Here is a 20,548-nt window from a genome sequence, read left to right as displayed (position 1 = left end):
GGTGATGACACTGTTACATTCCTTTACCTGGGTGGTAGCTGCATGGATGCTCTGCCAGAGCAGAAACGACAAAGCTAAGAAAGTGGGAGAAGATGCTAGAAAGGAAAATGAGAAGATAGATAAAGTCCATCTATTATTGCCTAGGTCATAGATGAAAGTCAAAATCTATTTTAAGTACTAAAAAGCTAAGTAAGAAAAAGAGTAGTGTAAAGTCATTATATAATGCTATAGTATAAAAGCAACATCTACAACAAGCAAACAAAACAACTTCCCTAAATGTCACAAGGAAAAATGAAAAAGAGGGAAAATTTAAAAGAGTGAAATGAGACAAAATGATTCTGATGTTCATATGGGGGGGGTGGCGGGGAAGCAGACAAGAATAAATAGAAAAACATCAAAAATTTAAAGCAATAAAGTCTCTATAATTAAAACACTGTGATGTTGGCACATGAGCAGACAGGCCAAGGAACAAGATAACAGTCCATAAATAGACCAAGGCACATATGGAAATTAGTATATAATAAATGCGCTATCTCAGATTCCTGAGGGACAAAGAGGTGTTTTAGTCAGTAGTGTTGGACAAATGGAGAGCCATTTGGAAAAAGATAAAAATTGGATCCATACTTCGCCTTACATGCCAGAACAAATTCCATTTCTATCAGAGATCTAAATTTTTAATTCTGAAATCACACAGGTAATGGGGGAGAAGGAATGAGTAAATTATTTTACAGCCTGAACATGAGAAAAGCCTGATTTAAAATCTGGAAGCAATAAAAGATTGATCAATTCAACTTACGAAAACTCAAAAAATAACTTCAGTTTTTTGGGGGGGTTTGGCCAAAGAAAAAATAAATGCAATAAACAATGTCAAAGAGAAGTGATATTTGTTTACTTGAAAGGTTGGAATCTAGAAAAGATATACTAAAGTTATCCACTATTTTTGTAGATTTTTTTCCATTTCTTCTTTTATGTGTACTTCCTGGTATTTAGAAATTATACTATTAAGTGATACTAATTTTTCTTTTTTAGATGGCATCTTTTATCAAAGTGAAATATTTATGTTTGTCTCTATTACTGTTTTGGACGTTGATTTGATTTGATTTTTTTATCTGATATTATTGTGATTCTCACTTCCCTCCTGTTACTATTTCTCTGGTATCTCAATTTCTCTGTCATTATTTTAATTTTCCCTTTGTTTTTGCTGTCTCCTACACATAAATCTATGTCTTTTGAATTCAGTCTGTCTTTTAATTGTCCAAGTTAACTCATCCGTACTTCTTGGGACTAGTCATATTTCAACTTATTTGCCGCCTTGTATACGCCATGCTCTCTTGGTGGGTTTCTCTTCTTTTTTACATTTCTTCAAATTGAGCAAGAGTTTTTCATTCTTTTTCCCCAGAATAGTTTTAAATTATGCATTCTCTCTCCATTCTTCAACTGGTTATCCTTAGGTTAACACAAATATCCAAACATGAATTTCTGTTAATGTGGAAGATCACTCTGTTCTCCCTTGCATCCCCTAAAATATAACAAAGAGTTTTATTTCTATCTAATTCCCTCTTCACTCCTCAACACCACCATTTCCCACCTGTCATATCGACATCACCTGAATCTTAATTTTTAAATTATTTATTCTAATTTAAGCTTAAATCATGTATTAACCTTTTTTTATTTTGGGGGACACCACTGTTACACATATCCCACATTTCTTCTCCAATTCATCTTCTAAATTCTTTTAGAACAGAACTTCTAGGTATTCTTGCAGGTTGAAATGTGCAGATAGCACACTTAGAGTCCTTGCTCACACTTGAGTAATAGTTTGTATGGATACACGTTTTTGTTTCATAATTTTTTCTCTCTCTCAGAACTGCAAGTATTGCTCTGTGTCTTCCTGAAGGATCAAAGAGAAGCCCGAACACAGCCTGATTCTCACTCCATTGTAGGAGCTCTTCTTCTTTTCATGACAAAGCTCTTAGAACGCTTCCTTTTTCCTTGATCTTCTATAATTTGTGCTACAGTGTGGAAGTGTAGTTCCTCCATGGGCCCTCTCAATCACATGACTTTTTTTTCAATTCTGTACATTTTTCTTTCCTTATATCTTTGAGTACTTCCTCCCCACTCCCTCAGAACTCTATTCTTGAAATCTTCCTTGATAAGCATTGGAACTTCTTAAACTACCTTGCATGGCTCCTAACATTTTTCAGTACTTTATCTTTTTTTCTATGTTTTGTAGAATTCCAAGGTTCAGTCTTCCAGCTGACTTATCAGCTGTGCTCATTCTGCTACTCAGTCAACTTACTAACCTTTCTGTAATAATTAAGTTTATTTCCAAGAACTCTAAAGAGATATTTAAATAATTCCCTGTTCTTATTTTATACTTTTAATGTCTCTTGTGTGACCTATTACTCTGTCGAGGTTGATGTCTTTCTTTCAAGAGCTGCTTCCTTTAAACATTCGGTAATCTAGATTATATGCTTATCTCTGTGTTTGAGATTCCTCATTAGACTGTATGAATGCTGTTTTACAGTCACCACAGCCTACCTTGGCAGTTTAGGAGTGGGAGCGGCCAGCGTGCTTCCAGGCAAGGGTACCAGCTGCTTATAACCATTAAGCGGGAACTTGTCCTTCTCTTTGACAAAGGCCGTCACCTGGGGCACTGCTGTGCGCCTATGACTCAAGCAGACACACCTACTGCTCCATCCTGGGGGCAAAGACCTCTGCGGCTCACTGCCTCTCACAAGGCGGGAAGAGGGAGACGCACACCTACTGGCTGCTCCTACTGAAGTGCTACTCGAACCTGTCCCCACAATGGCTGCCCGCCTCATAACTCCTACTGCTTTCTGAATTTTCCACCTCCAGACTTAAAGGACACCGGCACTCTCAACTCTGTTGGCCACCTAAAACTTGATGTTGGGGAACCCTCGGCCCTCAGAGTTTCCATGTGCAAAATAAAGAAATGGATATAAATGACCTCTTGTATTCTTTATTTCTCCTTGGAAGGATAGACAGAGCCATGGTTAGAAATCCACTGTATAATATCCAGCCAGACAGCCTGGTTCAAATCCTTGTTCAACCATTTGCTACCTGAGTGACCTTACACAAATGACTTCATCTCTCTGTGCCTCAGTTCCTCATCTGTTAAATGTGGCTAATATTAATAACACCTCGTAGGATGATTGAGAGGATCAAATGGGCTGACATCTATCAAGGTCTTCAGTCAATACCGGTTCACAATCAATATTCAATAAATATTAGGAATTATTATTGTTCTAATTCAGAGATTTCAAGGCTGCAATCTCATTCAGGATATCAAAACTCACCCCCTACCCACTATAAAAAAATAAATAGTGCTAAAGAGAAGAGTCACACAATTTGAGGACAGCATTAGGGTTCAAAATTAAGAATTTCTCTTCTTCCTTTGTCCACTGAAATCACATTTTCACTGAGGGAAATTATTAACTTTTCGGAATGTTTGACTGCATTGGATTCTGCTCAAAGCGACAAGAATTTCATTTCAGTTCCTATGATGTTTACTAGGTGCTGGGGGTTAAACATATACTCAACATGCAAAAATATATCGGAGAAGAATTTTCTGTTGCATTTACAACCTGACTCAGCATGAAATTCTTTAATCACATATTTTCCCCTCAAACTTTTACACTAGATTTTATTTTCTTCAGAAATTGAACACAAATGTCTGAGGGCCATCTGATTGTTTATCTTTTTAAGTAAATTTTCTTTCCTGCCCAAATGCTCATAGAATTATTTTCTCAAACTTTTATTTTTTTTAAGTTTTTGGGATGTTTATCTTTGTTTATTTTTCTTGGAAATCAGTGTAATCAGGTGACTAGGTTAAGAAATTTTTTGAAATTATATCTTTGGCTATTGATTTCATACCAATTAATCTGCTTCTTTTCTCAGAAACACCATAATTCTTGGGTTTACTTTCTGCTCTCTCTTTGTATCTAACAATTTCTCTCCTACGTTCTAAGAGAGACACTCAAATACCCCCCGCTCATCACTAACTAAATTTTCCAGTGCATCGGTTTTGCTGCCTTATTTCCTCTAAAATCTATTTAAATCCTGCTGTTGCATTTTTAGTTCCCTAGAAGCCATTTTTTTAAAAAATATTTTTTTTTAATGATTTTTGAGAGAGAAGGGAGAGGGAGAGGAAGAGAGAAACATCTATGTGAGAGTGAAACATTGATCAGCTGTCTCTTGCATGCTCCCTGCTGGGGAGAAGCCTGCAACCTGGGCATGCACTCTGACCAGGAATCAAATTGGCAACCCTTCAGTGCGCAGGACGACACCCTACCAACTGGGCCACACCACCCAGGGCCCTAGCAGTCTTCTTACAATTCATTCAGTTCTCTCACACCTTATCACAGTTTATCTTCACGGATGTCCCTTCCAATTCCACAGATGTTCTTCCTTCTTTTTTTCCTTCTTAAATCCTATTAATCTTCTACTTCTTGCCATAAATCTTTCCCTGAAATCTCACTTTTTGTCTCTACCATGATGTATCCCTTCCTTATTTGACACTATTTTTTTATAACCCTATAGTTTTTACCCATTTATTTAACCTTGGCTATGGATTGATGTGTTCAGAATCTATGTTTGTCAGCAAAGGGTGTGTGGCAACAGCAGGTTTCTGTCGGCCCCACTGTTGTACATTTATTTGATTGCTTCTTAAATCCTTGTCACGCATCTGTAGCTAAGACATTGTTTGATGCATATCATGGATAACATTATTTGTAAGGGAAATGGTATATTAGAGAATATTTAAATTAAATATTAAGTATAGAGAATACATTGGCGAAAGGTATGCATTTGTGGGGTAAGTTTTGTGTTATTTTTATTGAGTAAAAGGAAAGAATAAGACGCTGGATTGCAGAAAACAAGAATATAAGGTGACTAATGTGGATGAAGTTGGCATCCAACTGAGGAACAAAGGAATCATTCCACTGAGGCCACTGCACACCTTCTTTGCACAGTCACCCCAGCTACAGGGCCTCCGCCACAAGTTAATAACAGTGTAATAAAACAATATCATGCGTGCCAAAGAAGTAAACAGCATCAGGGATGAAGCAATAAGTGTTCTGGCTCGTCCCAGCTCCAGGAAAAACTGGGGAGGAGTCTGAAAGGGAGATATGCATGCATTAGATGATGTATGAAATCATCCGGAGAACTTGGGTTGAAATAAAACAGAACGTCCTGAGAACTGTGAGTTACGAAGTACTAGAGAACCTGCTGACTAGTCGGCATAAATGAGGAAGTTGTTTTGAAGTGTGCATTGCCTCACTTGTCCTGCAACATTGCTGGACGGAGGGAATTTCGAACTAGACACCGAGGAGTTCACTCCCCGGTTGGTTTGCTAGCAGTTATGGCAGCCTGCTGATCTGTATGCTTGCCTTCCTCTGCCTGCCTTACTGGTGTGAAAAGACCAGCAAGAAGAGTCGAGAGCTCCTCATTTTGAGCATGAGTCCCGCAGGCCCATAGGCCTCCGCCTAGTTAAGTTCTGCTGGACTGCAAGAATGCATTTCTCCACGGCTGGCCTGACTGACACTCCAAACAGAGAGTGGATGAAATACGCAACCCAAATATTGCCCCCAGGGTTCTTTCTGTCCTGGTCCTACAAAAAATACTTTACTCGTGATGACTAAACTGCTAAGAGTGGAAAGTGCCAATGCCCGTCCTCATTCTCCTCTACTTGGGGACTTCCATCCGGTCTTCACATGGCTACAGAAAGAAAACAAACTGATAAGAAGGACAGAGGCTAGGAGGCAGGGGCACGTGCAGCGCAGGCGGGTGTCCAGAAGTCAGGCTGGCAGAGACCTCGTGCTCCTGACCTCGGGAAGGCAGCCGTGGCAGGAGCCCAGTGGCGGCATGACACAGGCAAGCCCCCAGCTGGACCTCTCCATCCAGCCCCCTGAACCTGCAGTCAGCAGAAATTTCTTCCACATTCTCATGATCCCTTGGCAATCTCTTAGGTGTTAGAATTGGTGTGAGTTTTCATTTCTTTTGTATGCCTCCCTGTGCAATCATGGTGTAAAGCTGGGAGACTTTGTGTGGTGCAAGATATATCTTTCCTATGTAAAGGAGATGAATTGTTAGTTTTAAAGATTATGTATTTCTATATTTTCGGATGAAAAAAAATTTAAGTTAGATTTATATCACTAAAAAGTCCGTTGGCAACACATCGTATGCATTTCAATGACAAAAGTGCTTTTATTCATTAAGAAGAAACATTTCAATCAGTCTAAGATCCATAAAGAACGTGCTTACTGATTTACAGAAAGATTTAAGAATCTCACTTTCTCTTTTTTGTAAATAGATACATTTCCCCCCTGGAATTATAATTTTGAGAAATCACAATACAAATGAGAAGATTTGTTCACCAAGGAAAATAATAAGAATGTAAACAATGCCAGACGATGCCAAGTCTACGTTTAGGTCACGAACATCCAGCTCAGTGCCCAGCAGTGATGCAGGTCAGTCCACGCTGATAAACCCTCAAAGTCATCAGCCCCAAAAGGAGCCACAGGAGACACTAAGTAGTTGATTATATGAGATAAATTTGACCTGTGGGATGTGCATTATGGGTAAAGGACTTGCAAGAGCTGCCTCCAACGGCCTCACATTACCGAGAAAAATTTCAATACTATAAACGAGCTTTAATGATCTGCAACCTGTATGAAGAACATGGAACTTGTCTCTCACAGCACAAAAAACTCGCCAGTGTGGAAGAATATTGGGGGGGTGGGGAGGCAGCATGAGAGCAGCTGAAGTTAACCTACTTTCACCTGCAAAAACTACTACAACCCCACTGAACCAACACGGTGGTGACTGGGCGGAAGATGGACATATGGCAGAGCGGGGAAGCGGGCCACACCAAGACCAGAGGTTCACCTCCACAGAAGAACCACTGACCAGTTCCTTGAATGAGACATGTCGGGGTTATTCCAGAGCATTCAGCTAAGGCAGAGGTCAAGAACTCAGGCGGACGCATCAGAGAACAGAGGACACGGGTCCTGGAGTCTTGAACATTCAGGCATCAGGCTTTTGGTAGATTGGGGCTGGATATGAAGCCAGTGGCCTTCCTGACAAGGGTTCCCACATGTATTGTGCCCAGGCCCAGACCTGAGGCCTCTGGGAGGACAAATAAGTTCATGTGAGCAGAGTAAAGAGAGAGAGATGGGGAACCCAGCTCTCCACAGTGGCGGCTGTGCTCCCCTCTCCCACCCCACCATGTTGGGCATTTAGATAAACATTCTCTGAGTAAGGGAAGGGGGTGCAGAAAAGACAGAGAGCAGTGCTTCATGATGATGGCCTAGGACACTCGATGAGAAAAACTAAGACTAATCTCTTTTCAATTCACTTGTCACTGTCCTGGGTCAATGTCAAATTTGCAAGACAAATTCTCTGTGGAAAATGAATCCTGGTTGGTGCAGTTTCACATCTTTGAGCTCTCGCTGAGATCCACCCCCACGCCCCGCTCCCTCCCAAGTGAGAAGCCCCTTACAGGCATCTGCGGGCAGTAGAAGATGGAAGAAGATGGCATATCTTGCCCACTGGTGCACCGCAATTTTAACTGCCATAGAAACAGAGCTGGGCTTCCAAAATACATTCCACTGAAACATGTTCTCTTGTAGCCCATGTTAAAGTGGTTTCTGAGTTTGCCATCTCCTAGAAATGGTCTAATGATTTGAACTTTCACGAGTCCCTCATAAGGAGGTAGGTAACTTAAAGTCAACATCATTCTTAATGATATTGACCTTCAGGTCACACAGGGAGAATTTTTTTATATGCTTGAAAGTTCAGGATGGTGAGAGGTGAGGGAGGCAGCAAGGGTCCTTCAGTACTAAGGGATTTAGATGAAAATCAACTACAGGATGAGACAGAGAGCAGGACAAGCCCAGACCAATGGCTGGAGGAAGGGAGCGTGGCACTGTGATGAAATTCCATCTGTTTTAGATAGTAGCCAAAACTCAAAAGCCCACATTATGCCAGGGTAAGACTGCATTGACATTTTCTTCCAGCTCCCAGGTACCACACACTGTGCTCCTTTCAAGGAGAGCAGACCCTGCCATAGAAGAAAATGGTTTGGTTTTTGTTGTGTCTGATGAAAAAGAGAAAAGGGTGATCGGCATTGAAGGTCTCCCAGGATGGTGCAGACATTACGCTGCCGGAGGCCCCACTGGCTCCGACGGCCTGGGTGCCATTTTCATCCACTTCCACAAAGGTTTTATGGACAACTTTTGATAGGTACAAACTGGGATTTGGAGAGATTCCAGTAAGATCAGCCTTCTTTTCATCAAAGACATCCGTGATGCCCATGTCTTGGAGGATAGAATTGAGATCGTAGCTATCTTCCAGGGTGAACTGGGGAAAGGAGACAGCTACTTCTTTTTCTGGCATATTTTCTGAACTGCTCCAGGCCACTATTTTTTCATAGGTGATATTCCTTTCAAGCTGCAAGATGAAGAAAATAATATTGAGGGTCAGATTATGAGCCTGCAAAGAATGTCCCAATTCTTTCTCAGGGCCCAGGTCTACTTCAACAGTCGGTAACAATCTTTAGGTTCTTTTCCTACACCTCAAAATACTCCACTTTCATTTAAAACTCCTCCAAGCAAATCTCTTTTCTCTTTCGAAGTTGTAGGACAAATTAAGTTCCAGTGTTCTTTGGGGTCTGACAGCCTAGTGTTCAGAGCCCAGCAAAGCTCAGCTGATTAAGTTGGGTAAGCATGGCCAAGACTTGACATTGGAAGTTCAATCTCTTCTATAAAACAGAGATAATACCATTAAGCTCTTCAAGGATTAAACGAAAGAATGTATTTAAAGTACTTAACGTAGTCCAGGCACATAATAAATTTTGAATAATGGTTGTTATTGTGTTTCTCTTGCTTTCTCCCTCCCTACATCTCTATCTCTTTACGACCACAGGATGTGTAGCTGAGCTTCCTCGGCCTCTATTAATTCCCACCTCACTAGCAATCTATTCCAGTATCAGCATCCCCACTGCTGTCAAAGCACAGGCACCTCGAAGCAGGAGTCAGCTAAAGAGTCTTCAACTGAGCTATAGCAAAATAGCCTGAGTAAGAGGCCAGCAGTCAGGATATTCAGGGCAAAGGAAAAGCTATTTTATCTGTAGCATTTCTCAAGTGACTCCCCATCCAGATTTGGTGGTCTGGAAAAATATGATGACAGAGAGCAATGAGCTTAGAGAGGAAAGCCCTAGCCTACATGTTTGGCATTTGTTCTTTTCTAAAGAAATGAGGAGTAAATAGCCCATTGAATTCAGATTCTTACATACTCTTTGCTTATCTCTGACAGCTCGGGTACCACCCTGCCTTAGAAGGTAGATAGATGGAGATGGTGCTGTTCCTCACGGATCTATAATGAAACATTTTGGAGAGACAGGAAAGTGAAGCTTTACCTCCTGCAGGCACTTTAGATTATCAGCAGAGTCAGGCGGCAGCAGGACAAACATGCTGAGCTTGCCCTTGGTGTACGGCATCTCAAGGATCTGTGCCTTCACCTCCTCGATGAAGCCTATTCTGAACATACCCACCTGATACATCATCTTCACAGTCTTCTTTTCATTCTGTACAAAGCGAGCAAAGCAGAAAGTCACAGGACTGCCATGATAAGCTCACAAACTCACATGGTCCCCAACTTCCCTGGGAACATGAGCGGGATCTTCACCAGAAGTTCTGAGCCACACCAGTGACCCAACCTAAGAGTCATCTGCCCACTGGCCCTTACTTTGTCAATATTTACTCTTCCTGTGGTTGCAATGGGTTATTCAACTCCCAAGACCATTTATTGGTAGATTGTCTATCCAAGGCACCTACCCACAGCCTAACCAGCAGAAACAAGCCCTGCAGCTCTCTCTATCTTTTATGCCTCAGCCACCCCAGCCTCATGGCCTCACCCAACCCACTGTTTGAGCTGGACTGAATGACCCCACCGCAGGGCCAGTGGAAGCCTTGGTTAAATGACAATCATCTACATAGTAAATAACATCCTCTGTTCTGTAGGCTTCCATCAGAGGCAAGGGCAAGGCCCCAGACACCTCAAACCTCATGATAACCTCACAGTATGTGGGGGACCAGCAATTTACAGGTAAGGATGCAAAGCCCTTGAGGGTGACGCAGCTAACAAGTGCTGGGCTGAGGCCTGACTCTCCCCTTCCCCCCCCCCCCCATAGCCTGGTGGCCTAGAACATGGGTTTTTCCGGCAAACACAGATGTGAATCCCAGCGCATGGATTTGGCTACATAGCTTAACCTTTGCATTTTTCCCCCTCTGCTCCTAAGTGGAAATGATAATAACACCCATTTTCATAAGGTGACTTTAGGAGAGAAATGAAATAACAAATGGAAAATGCTCGGTGCAGTGCCTGGCACAAAACATGCTCAATACACTTCAGACACTGATTTTCGTTAATAGCAAATGTGTTCTTATAAATGTAAGGTGTAACCAGAGGCCTGAATTTTAAATTTGAGTATACATGCCGCAAACCATTCTTCGTGGAAACTGTGGTGGAATATTTAGAAAACCACGCGCTCTAATGTAGTACCTCACTTAGAGAGAAAGGTGCGTCCACCGTGTTTTTAACGTCAAAGTAATTTTCCCACTTGGCCTTGAAGTAAACAGCATTCACCAGCACGAGCACCGTCCCGTTGTTAATGGTGTCCTTGCTGAAGAGTTCTTTGATTTTACCTAAAAAGAAAAGTTCCAGAGAATATATATATATTTTAATTATTATTATTTTTTTAATCTTCACCAGAGGATCTTTTTTCCATTGCTTTTCAGAGAGAGTGGAAGGGAGAGAAAGAGAGCGAGAGAGAGAGAGAGGGAAACATTGATGTGAGAGAGACACATCGATTGGTTGCCTCCCATATGGGCCTTGACCGGAGCTGCGGATTGAGCCTGCAACCGAGGCACATGCCCTTGGCTGGAATCAAACCCGGGACCCTTCAGAATGAGGAGCTGATGCTCTAACCACTGAGCAAAACTGGTTAGAGCCCAGAGAATATCTTGAATATGAATTGTATCAAGAGTATTCATGTAGACAGATTTAAAAAAAAAAAATTCAGCTTAACATGCCCAGGATTAGAGAGTGTCTCATTCAAGAACTAACCCAAGAAAACGAAACCACCCTGAGTCCTGGGGGGTCAGGTGGAGTGTGGTGCGGGGAGAGTCCAATTCAGAGCCCTATAACTGCGGCATTTCCTCTGGTTCTCCACATCACGGCGGTGGGAACTCGGCATCAGACATCTACGCCCTGACTTACCCTTCCAAGCAGAGATCCTGCAGCCTGATTACACTATCATGCCCCTGAGAAGAAAGGCTCTTGTGTAAACTTTCTGTCTGAAGCGCTCATCACAGCAGCGTGCACATGCTTACGTATAAACAAAAATGCTTAGAAATGTAAACAGCAATGAGTAAGACCTGTCTTCTAGGGACTTTCACATGCCCTCCCTCATTCCGTCCCACACCAGCCATGAGAAGGAGATATTGTCGTCCTTTCTCTCTAGCGGAATAAACCACAGCCCACGAGAGCTGAGGCCACACAGCCACAAGGCAGGAAAGCCGGCTGGGATGAGTCCTGGCACCTCCCCACTCTTGGCTCAGCTCTGGGGCTGCTCCACCACGACCCAGCCCTGCAGCGGGCTGCAAACCCCACGCTCTCGGGCAATAGTTCATTTTCAGTCCGCATCCTTTCCTGCCTCAAAATACCAAAGCAGCAGTGCCGTTCCTGGAATGCCTGCCTAAGCCTTGGCGGAGAAACCCTTCCACCTCAAGAATATCCCCACTTAAATCTCATCATAACGTGTTATATTGTCACCGTCTGCACTAAAATACTCTGGGACAGTTAACTAACTAAGGAGAAATTAGATACTCATACCTTAGGATAAAGTTTTTCCTCTTGGCAACTGAGTGGAACCTTGAAGATATAGCACTTGGGTTTTTTTGGTGGAATGTGGAAGAAGTGAGGAGAAATAATTTTGGAGTTTGGGTGTTTCCCCCAAGGAAAGGCCAGGCAGGGGTACCCCAGCCCTAAGCCAATGTGAGGAGGACAGGAGACAGGGAGGGGTTAGGGCATATTCCCATGTAGGAAAATCTTTGCTTGAAAAAGTACATTAAAATAGTTGACATCTGTTATAAGGAGGCATAAATGGCATGTCTGAAAGGTGACTTCTTTATTTGAGCTCATAGACTCTGCTTTTCATTTCGAAGAATTAGGATTTCGTGTTAAAGTGTTATGGGTCATTCCTGATGACTCTGACTCTCATTAAACAACCCATCATCTACCCAAGTGTTTGGTAAAATCCTTCTGGTCTACATCTTAATATCTCTCGAATCCACCCACCTCTCGCCACCGCCACAGCCAACACCTGGTCCAAGCCGCCAGCACCTCCCTTTTGGTCTGTACCTATGCCCTCGCTCTGCCCCCGGCACCTCACCCCTCCGCTCCTGCCCACCTCCGATCTGTTCTTCAGTCTACGATCAGAGACGTCTTTTTAAAGACACACTCCCTGTCTTAAGCCTTTTCTAACTTCCTTTTGTCCTTGGTTCATAATGTAAATCAAATCTGAAAACTTTTATACTTGGGTGGGTTCTTAAAAAGGCAATGTGGCTTTATATATTAATTATAAGTAAATATAAGTCACTAAAATAGCTATTGCAGATGTGAAACTCCCTACAGCTGAATTAAAGAATAGATTTTAAGTACGCTAAATTGTTTTTTTGTGTGTGCTAGATATTGTAAGTCCAAGAAATGGGGTCCCAAGTATTTCTGATACAACAGAAAAACTCCGATATCAGTGGACATTTTAGAGGGAAGATGAGTTTTGATTCTACGGACAAATGAACATTGGGTGCTGAAAACACTGGTGTGGTTCAAAAAATAAGTGATCAACACTATCAAAAGGAAACACTAAACTATAATGAGAGCACTCGCAGCATTAGCAATATTGCAACGAGAAACAGAACCTATGTGGAGAAACTATTTAGAATGCGAAGTTGTGGGTACCATTTACTAAAGAAAATATGAATTGTGGGATTTTAAGGAGGTGAGACATCTTCTCGTGCCTACTCCATGATTTTACAAATGTGGCTACTGAGAACCAAAAAGGTCATCAACACCAAGGTCATCTGAGCAATTTGGCTGCAGTCAGCCCCAGGATACACAAAGATTGACCCTATTGAGAAGTAGCACAATGTATATGTTTTTTGGAACAGCCACGGAAGTGGGTTACATTGAAGAAAATATTAGAAGGTGGACAATAAAGTGGAGAGTAGATGACCCCTCGATGCTCAGAGGGGCCATGGCTGGGGACCTGGTAACCAGGCAAGTGTGTTTGATGAACTGGGCTGCCAGCGAGCAAGGCATGAGGCCCACTGCATTTCAACGTGAAGGGGGGGGGGGGGGCTGCTTTGGGAGCTCCGGGTTCATGCAGTCCGTTTAGAGACTTCCATTTCCTGGGAGCTGGATAAAGTTGGAAGGGGAGTTTCATATTAAAAAATCATTCCATTCATATTGAAATTTCCAGCATTCATCACTGTCCGTAAATCCCCCTTCACTCAAAAGAACATCTATATTTCCAGCAAAAGGTTGATAAGAATGAGGATTTTATTATTTCCATGTCCTTCTGAATAACTAGATTCTCTTTACAATCATTTTACTGACCCTTTAAAATAAATGGAAAGAGTTAAGGCCCTGTTGGCATTGTGCTTGGCCAAAAGGCACATCACCTTATTGGCGGAGCAGAGGAGCGGCAGTAACTGCAGCACCTACACATTTTAACTGTTCCACAGGCGCAAAAGAAGCTTTGGACCCAGTCCACACATGTGAGCGTCTGGTCCCTGACAGACAAGCAATCTGAAAAGCAGGCTGACCTGTTTGCTTTCAAATGGGAAGGACGACCGGCGACACCGTGTGCGGCCTTTCTTACCTTGGGATTGAGACTCAACCCAGAAGTTAATCTTCTGTCTAGACCTTTCAGTGTCTTTCCGGAAGTCAACACTTTCGATCGTTGTGTGATAAAATTGAATCACGCCATCTAAGTACTCCTGTTAAATTAAAATAAATAAAAATAGTGGGACAAAATCATATAATTATGCTAAAAGCCAAGAGTGAAGCAGTCATGTGCCTCATCATTCAAACTGGATGCCTGTCAGTCTCTATCTACCCCCAGCCTTTTATTTTAAATTTATCTTTATTGTTTGAAGTATTACAGATGTCCCTCTTTTTCCCTCCCATTGACCCTCCTACCCCGCACCCACCCCCCAGGCCTGCCACACTATTGTCTGTGTCATGGGCTATGCATATATGCATATACGTATCTCTTCCCACCCCCTTCCCTCTGAGATTTGTTAGTCTGTTCCATGCACCTACCCCAAGTCTTAATTAGCCAGAGACTTTTCAACTGCTGCAGTGACAAGGTATAGAAGTCTTGTTTTATGGAGCAGCCCATAGTTATAATGGCACAAGGCTCTCCTACCAGACAGCTTTGTATTTGGACATTCCATTTAGGGAGACATCGCAAGAGAAATATGAAGTCAAGTAACTTGAGCGACTTAGCTGTAAAATGCTTCTATTTTTAAAAATTAAAACTGCTGAATAGTTACAGAGTTTCTGTTTGAGGCGATGAAATGGTTTTAGAAATAAGGTGATGATTACACAACACTGTGAATGTAATTAATGCCATTGAATCGTATGTTTTAAATGATTAAAGTGGAAACTTTTATGGTAAAAATATTATACAATTGTTTTTAAAAAATTAATAATGTAATATACCCAAACCATTGATTCATACAATTTTATTAGGTGGATTGTATGATTTGTGAATGTATATCTCAATAAAGCCAGTTTTTTTTAAAAAAACAGCATATGAAAATCTCGTTTCCATTGTGAGAAAGCTACTTATTTTGGTCCAAGTAGGTGGCCCCTCCCTTCTAGGCCAGCCCTAACCAGCTGTGAGGCACATTTTCCACTGGTCACACCCTTCATGTTTAATGCCATGTACATGGCTCCTTCTAGCGGTGACAGAGGACACTTGAGCCCAGATTCAGATGAAGCTTGCTCTAGGGACAAAGCAGTGTAGCCCCAGAGACAAGACACATGCCTTTTGGCTCCAAATACAGTCTCCATCTGCTGCATTACTCTGCTCCTTAAGTGAGCACAGTTTCTCTGGGGCGTGGCTGGATGGTGGCACCAAAGGTGATTTTCGAGAAGTGCCTTGGAAGGCAGGGGTTGGGAGGGGTCAACAGGAAGAGGAACTACCAAGTGCATCTACCAGGCACCTTGATTGGGAAGAGGTCACAAGAGAGAACAGCATTACCAAACCCACACAGGCTCCGAAGGCTGTCAGGGGACCCTCTTCCCCCCACTCTGGCCCACTCACAACTGCTCCAGCTGCACGGTGGCAGGAGGGCACAGAAGGTGCGGGAGAGGGGATGGGTCCCGGACGCCCCACCAGTCCACAGTGCGCAGCCTGTCAAAGAGGCCTGCGCGCCAGCTGGCGGGTGAGTTTTCGATAGTTTCCAACAGAGAGCTGTAAACACTATTCTTGCCCAACTCACCGGACAGATTGGAAATTCCTGCTCTCCGTAAAGCCTGTTCGCAATACTCAGGGTGTAATCGGCTTTGATCCTATCTAGTTTGGAGAGAAGCTGCCCAAAGTAGCAGCTGAGAAGTTCATTCTGCTCCTTTGAAGACTCCGCCTGAGAAAGGAAGAAACAAAATGTGATCTTAATCCGTTCCAAGCAAGTTGTCATTCGGCTTTGTCACCAGGCGGGGGAGCGAGATGAGAAGCCGGAGGGACGAGGAGCGGAGAGGCCCGCAGGGCTGGGCCGCGGAAGGTACAGGCCCCGGCTCTGCGAGGCCCATCATTTCAGGTCGGCGCTCAGAAGCTACAACAAAGAGACAACCCCTCTCCGCTTTCCTCTTAAACTGTTTACGGCCGAGGGATTTATAACCTGGAGAATATCCTTCCTGCTCCCGGTAAGAGACAACCAGAATAAGTTGTGTGTGCCGGTGCAGCTTTCAGCAGGAAATAAAACAGGCAGAAGCGGAAGCGAGAGAGTGACACCCCCACAGCTGACCCTCCCCTTAATCAGGCTCCATCCTGGGACCCGGGCCTGTAAAAGGAGGTCAGTCAAGGGCTTTGAGCTAAGTTTCTTTATCATGAACAGAAGATGCTAGATCTTTAGGAGAGCAGCTTACAGCCAAGAACATAAACAGAAAGGGACTGTGCACAGGTCACATGGGGTTATTGCTGTTGGAGCTGTGGGTGACAGCCGGGACCTAGTGTGTGGGGACCAGCAACCGTCAGCACCGACGGGACGGCCAGCATGAGCAGTCGGGGCGACGGGCAGACTACAGGTGGCTCACCTGCGGACTCGGAGACTTGGTCCCTCCTTTCTGCCCTTCCAGGGAGCTGTCGGCCAGCACCCGGCGCTCTCTGTACTTCAGACAGGGGTCGGGCGCTGCGCTTTTCTCCTGGGATAACTCGTCGAAGTGGAGTACCTGCGGATGACAGCGTGGGGTCTCAGCCGACGGGAGTAGCTCGGGGTCAGGAGAGCTTCAGAAACGTTTTTATCATGTGACAATGGCAACGACTACATAGTGCAACGAAACAATCAACAGTTTAAAGGGAAGTGGGTATTTCTTCTGACTTGGGCGGTGAGGTGGGAGGGAGGGGAAGTCCACTGAATGCTACCCACACCCCCTTGGGACATGTAAGAATGAATGTGACCCAACGAAGAGAATCAGGTTTCTCCGAGCCACAGTGTGGCTATTGACCAGTCTGAGTTAACTTTGAAAATACACGCTGGATTCTGAAGACTTGATATGAAAAAAAGAAGGTAAAATGTCTCATTTAAATTGTTAATTGATTGCATGTTGTATGATAATATTTTGGGGGTACTGAGTTAAATAAAATGTGTTACCAAAATTAGGCTCACCTATTTCTTTTTACTTTCTTAGTATGACTACTACAGATTTTTTAAGTTACATACGTGGCTCAAATTCTGCATATGTTAGACGGTGCTGATCTAGAGCTTCAAAGCGATCAAGTGAGCGAGGACAGGAGAAGGCACATTGTCCAGGGCGTCGCAGGTAGGAGGCCAGTGGTGCCTCCTGCACTGCTTGGGGTAGGTTTGCTGGCAGGTGACACCCAAGTGCCTGGAGAAAAAAATGCCTGAAACCTGACCTGGAGGACACCAGCCACATTCTAAAGCTAAGTTTTGATAAAGGAATAATGTACCAAATGAAAGTAAATGAATAAAGTAGAATGACCCTGAACGCATTCTGCCTTAACCCAAGAATTCACTCCTCTGAACTGGGGACAGCAGCCGGGCTCGGACAGCCCCTGTGCTGTGTGCTAGAGCCGGGGAAGTAGAAGACCAACCTCAGGAGCCTGTGCTTTGTTTGGGGAGTTCTTCTGGTTGCTTTCGTTCATTCAGTCATTCATTCTACACGTTGGCTACTAGAAGCCAAGCACTGTTCTAGAACACAAGGATGCCTGCCCTCTAGGAGATTATATTCTAGTGGGGAAGGCATACAAAAAGCCAGCTTTAAAAAAAATAGCAGCAGCATATAAAATCTTACATATACCCTAAGTAGTTACTGTACACAGTATGTTAGAAGGTGAAAAATGCCATGCAGAGCTGGCAGAGCTAGGATAAGAGGGGATCTTTCAGGACTGGGGCCAGGATGCGTTAGATTAAGAGGTTAAGGTAGGTAAACTCTGCTCAAAGTCCTGAAGGAGAGAGTAAGTTATAGATCAGTTAGTTACCTGAGGGGAGAGCCATCAGGCAAAGGGGATGCAGCAGGCGCGAAGGAGGCAGGGGCAGGCTTCCCAAGGAAGTCGGGAGGCCATTGTGGCTGGAGTGAGCGAGGACAGGAATGGGGAGAAATGGTGTCACCAGGTTACCTGGAATTCACACCCCCAGACCATCGTGGGCCATTGTAAGGACTCTGGTTTCTATCATTAGTGAAATGGAAAGGTGGGGTTTTAAGCAGATGAGAAGCAGGATCTGACTTAGGTGTTCAAAAGATCTTTCTGGCCAGGCCAGTGTGGCTCAGTGGTTGAGTGTTGGCCTATGAACCAGTGGTCACACTTTGATTCCTGGTCAGGGCACATGCCCAGGGTTGTGGCTCGATCCCCAGTAGCGGGGTGCAGGAGGCAGCCAATCAATGACTCTCTCATCATTAATATTGCTACCTTTCTTTCCCTCTCCCTTCCTCTCTCTGAAATCAATAAAAACACATTAAAAAAAAAAAGAAAAAGATCTTTTTGGAAGCTGGCTGGAGAACACTGTCAGTGGAAGCAGGAAGCCCATGAGGAAGTTTTTATCCAGGTTAGAAGGGACCTCATGGAGGTGGTGGGAGTGCCTAGGTTCTTGGATAGATTTAGAAAGAAAGACAAAAAGCTTTTCTGACAAATTTGAAGCGAAGTGAGAGAGAGTGTCAAGAAGGACTCCGGGGTCTTTAAGCACTAGATACAAAACTGGTGCCTACTAAATATTTACCTAATGGAATGAGTGAGAGAGAAAACACATACACATTAAAAATTACTGACAATACTGATATCAATAATTATAGAGAGAAAGAGCAACAGATATACGGACAGACAGATACAGAGATGAGTGAGAAAAGCTGTCAGACTGGTGAGAGTTCTCCGGGATTAAAGAGAAAGCATGGTGGGGCTATAAATGAAGCCCCCAAGGCAAGCCCAGAGGGAGTGAGCAGCTTGGCTTGCAAAAGCAGGGTCAGGGTCTGCTTAGGGTCTGGCTTTTCGAGTGGGCCCAGAGTCACGCATCCGCACCTGGTCGATCTGATGTGCACTGTCACTTCTGGCCCCCAGGCGGACCATGCCAAGGGCAGCTGAGAGGCTCAGAGGACAGAAGAAGATGTTTTTAGCACCATCATTTTTGCTTATCTCTTGAAAAAGATCAAAGCAAAATTTGGAGTTTGCTGCAATGAGAGAATCCATCGTGACACTGATGACAGTCTAAAACAAACAGACAAACAAACAAAAACAGATAACAAGAGAGAGAGAAAATGACAATCAGAGGAAAAGAGATAAATAGACAGTTCTCATTTTAAATACTCAGGATATAGCCATATACAGTTATTCTGTATTATTCAAAACTGGACGAGGTCATGGTCACCCTGGCCTATAGATATTGATGTCGATATTGATAATAATACAGGTAGAGATCTATTTCTATTCAGTGATGTGAATTAGTTTGCTATGGCTGCCATAACAAATTACCAGGAACCAGGTGGTTTAAACAACGAAAATTTATTCTCTGTCATTTGGAGGCCAGATGTCCAAAATCAAGGTGTTGGCAGAACTGGTTCATTCTGAAGGCTCTCAGGGCACATCTGTTTCATGCCTCTCTCCTAACTTTTGGCAGCTGCCAGCAATCCCTGGCATGCCTTGATTCATAGGGGCATCGTCTCTGCCCCCATCTTCATATGTGTCCTTCCCTGTGTCTTCTGTGTGTGTCCAAACATCCCTTTTCCTATAAGGACACTAGTCATTGGATTAAGGTTCACCTTAATCCAGTAGCTTGACCCCATCTTCACTTGATCACATCTGCAAAGACCCTATTTCCAAATAAAATCACATGCACTGTTACTGGGGATTAGGACTGAAACATCTTTTTTTTTGGGGGGGGGCGGGGTGCAAAATTCTACCCCCTTCATGGTGGAACTTCCTTTATTCAGGTAAAATAAAGTCAAAGGCTACCATGTCCCCATGGTCAAGTTATCGACCCAGAAAGTCTCAAACCACCCTCTTCCTCTCCTGGTTCTACTTAAGACATTTGTCTATACTGTTCCTGAATGTTCTATGGCAGAATATATGCCCAGCAAGCTGTCATGGGTCTTGTCCTTTGTTGACATTCTCACCTCCAAATTCATTTTGTATGAAACCAATAGGGCTTGAAGCACTTTAGTCAGTCCTTGATATTGTCCAAGAGATCATAGATCTTGAAGGATGCTGAGGGTTTAGAAGCCATTAAGTTTAACACCTTCTCTTGACAATGTGGAACCAAAGAAAGGGAATGTCCTCACTTAGGACAGCCCTTGCCCCAGCCCCCAGCCCCCAGCCCTATAATCTATTCCAGAAACAGCAAGACAATCTTATGTAGATTTCACTTTGGACCTATCCCTCTCAAATAAAATGTCTTTTGTCTTTTTGCCTATGGATATTATATATTTCCAAGATGGAAATGTAAACCCCCTTATTTGTGTTTTTTATCATCAGGCATATGTCACACAGCAAGAATTAAGAAATAGTTATTGCTTTGGCCCTGGGCAGGCAGCTCAGTTGGTTTGAGTGTAGTCCTGATAAGACAAGGTTTGTATTTTCAATCCCCAATCAGGGCACATGCAAGAAGCAACCAATGAATGCATAAATAAGTGGAACAACAAATATGTGTGTCTCTCTGTCTCTTCCTCTCTCTCTCAAAAAAAAAAAAGTTATTGCTTTAAATTGAATGGTATACATTGGTTTTAACAT

The 20,548-nt window shown here is 43.3% G+C and overlaps 1 protein-coding gene across 2 annotated transcripts; it reads right to left on the bottom strand.

Moving 5' to 3' along the window:
- Nucleotides 1-7,780: 7,780 nt before the first annotated feature.
- Nucleotides 7,781-19,012, bottom strand: SERPINB12 (serpin family B member 12). Of its 2 annotated transcripts, none has more exons than XM_016223505.2 (7): nucleotides 18,845-19,012; nucleotides 16,408-16,542; nucleotides 15,597-15,737; nucleotides 13,967-14,084; nucleotides 10,585-10,727; nucleotides 9,440-9,607; nucleotides 7,781-8,472 (listed from the first exon to the last, which is right to left on the bottom strand). In XM_016223505.2, the coding sequence occupies exons 1-7, from the start codon at nucleotides 19,010-19,012 to the stop codon at nucleotides 8,068-8,070; spliced, it is 1,278 nt and encodes a 425-aa protein (XP_016078991.2). In that variant the 3' UTR covers nucleotides 7,781-8,067. The 2 variants fall into 2 exon arrangements, with proteins under 2 accessions (XP_016078991.2, XP_016078992.2); XM_016223506.2 differs by having other exon boundaries at nucleotides 16,468-16,542.
- Between the last annotated feature and the right edge of the window lie 1,536 nt (nucleotides 19,013-20,548).

Source organism: Miniopterus natalensis, chromosome 7, assembly GCF_054644295.1.
Source record: "Miniopterus natalensis isolate mMinNat1 chromosome 7, mMinNat1.hap1, whole genome shotgun sequence".
Classification (NCBI taxonomy): Eukaryota; Metazoa; Chordata; class Mammalia; order Chiroptera; family Miniopteridae; genus Miniopterus; species Miniopterus natalensis.
Note: the sequence above shows the minus strand (reverse complement) of the source record. Positions and strands in the feature narration are given on the sequence as shown.

Bases quoted from the DNA above. Each gene is read 5' to 3' on its own strand.
- SERPINB12 (XM_016223505.2), bottom strand. From the start codon at position 19,012: ATGGATTCTCTCATTGCAGCAAACTCCAAATTTTGCTTTGATCTTTTT. The intron at 16,543-18,844 runs GTGCGGATGCGT...TGTCATCCGCAG, and splicing joins GTGCACATCAGATCGACCAG to GTACTCCACTTCGACGAGTT. The intron at 15,738-16,407 runs GTGAGCCACCTG...TTCCTTTCTCAG, and splicing joins CCAAGTCTCCGAGTCCGCAG to GCGGAGTCTTCAAAGGAGCA.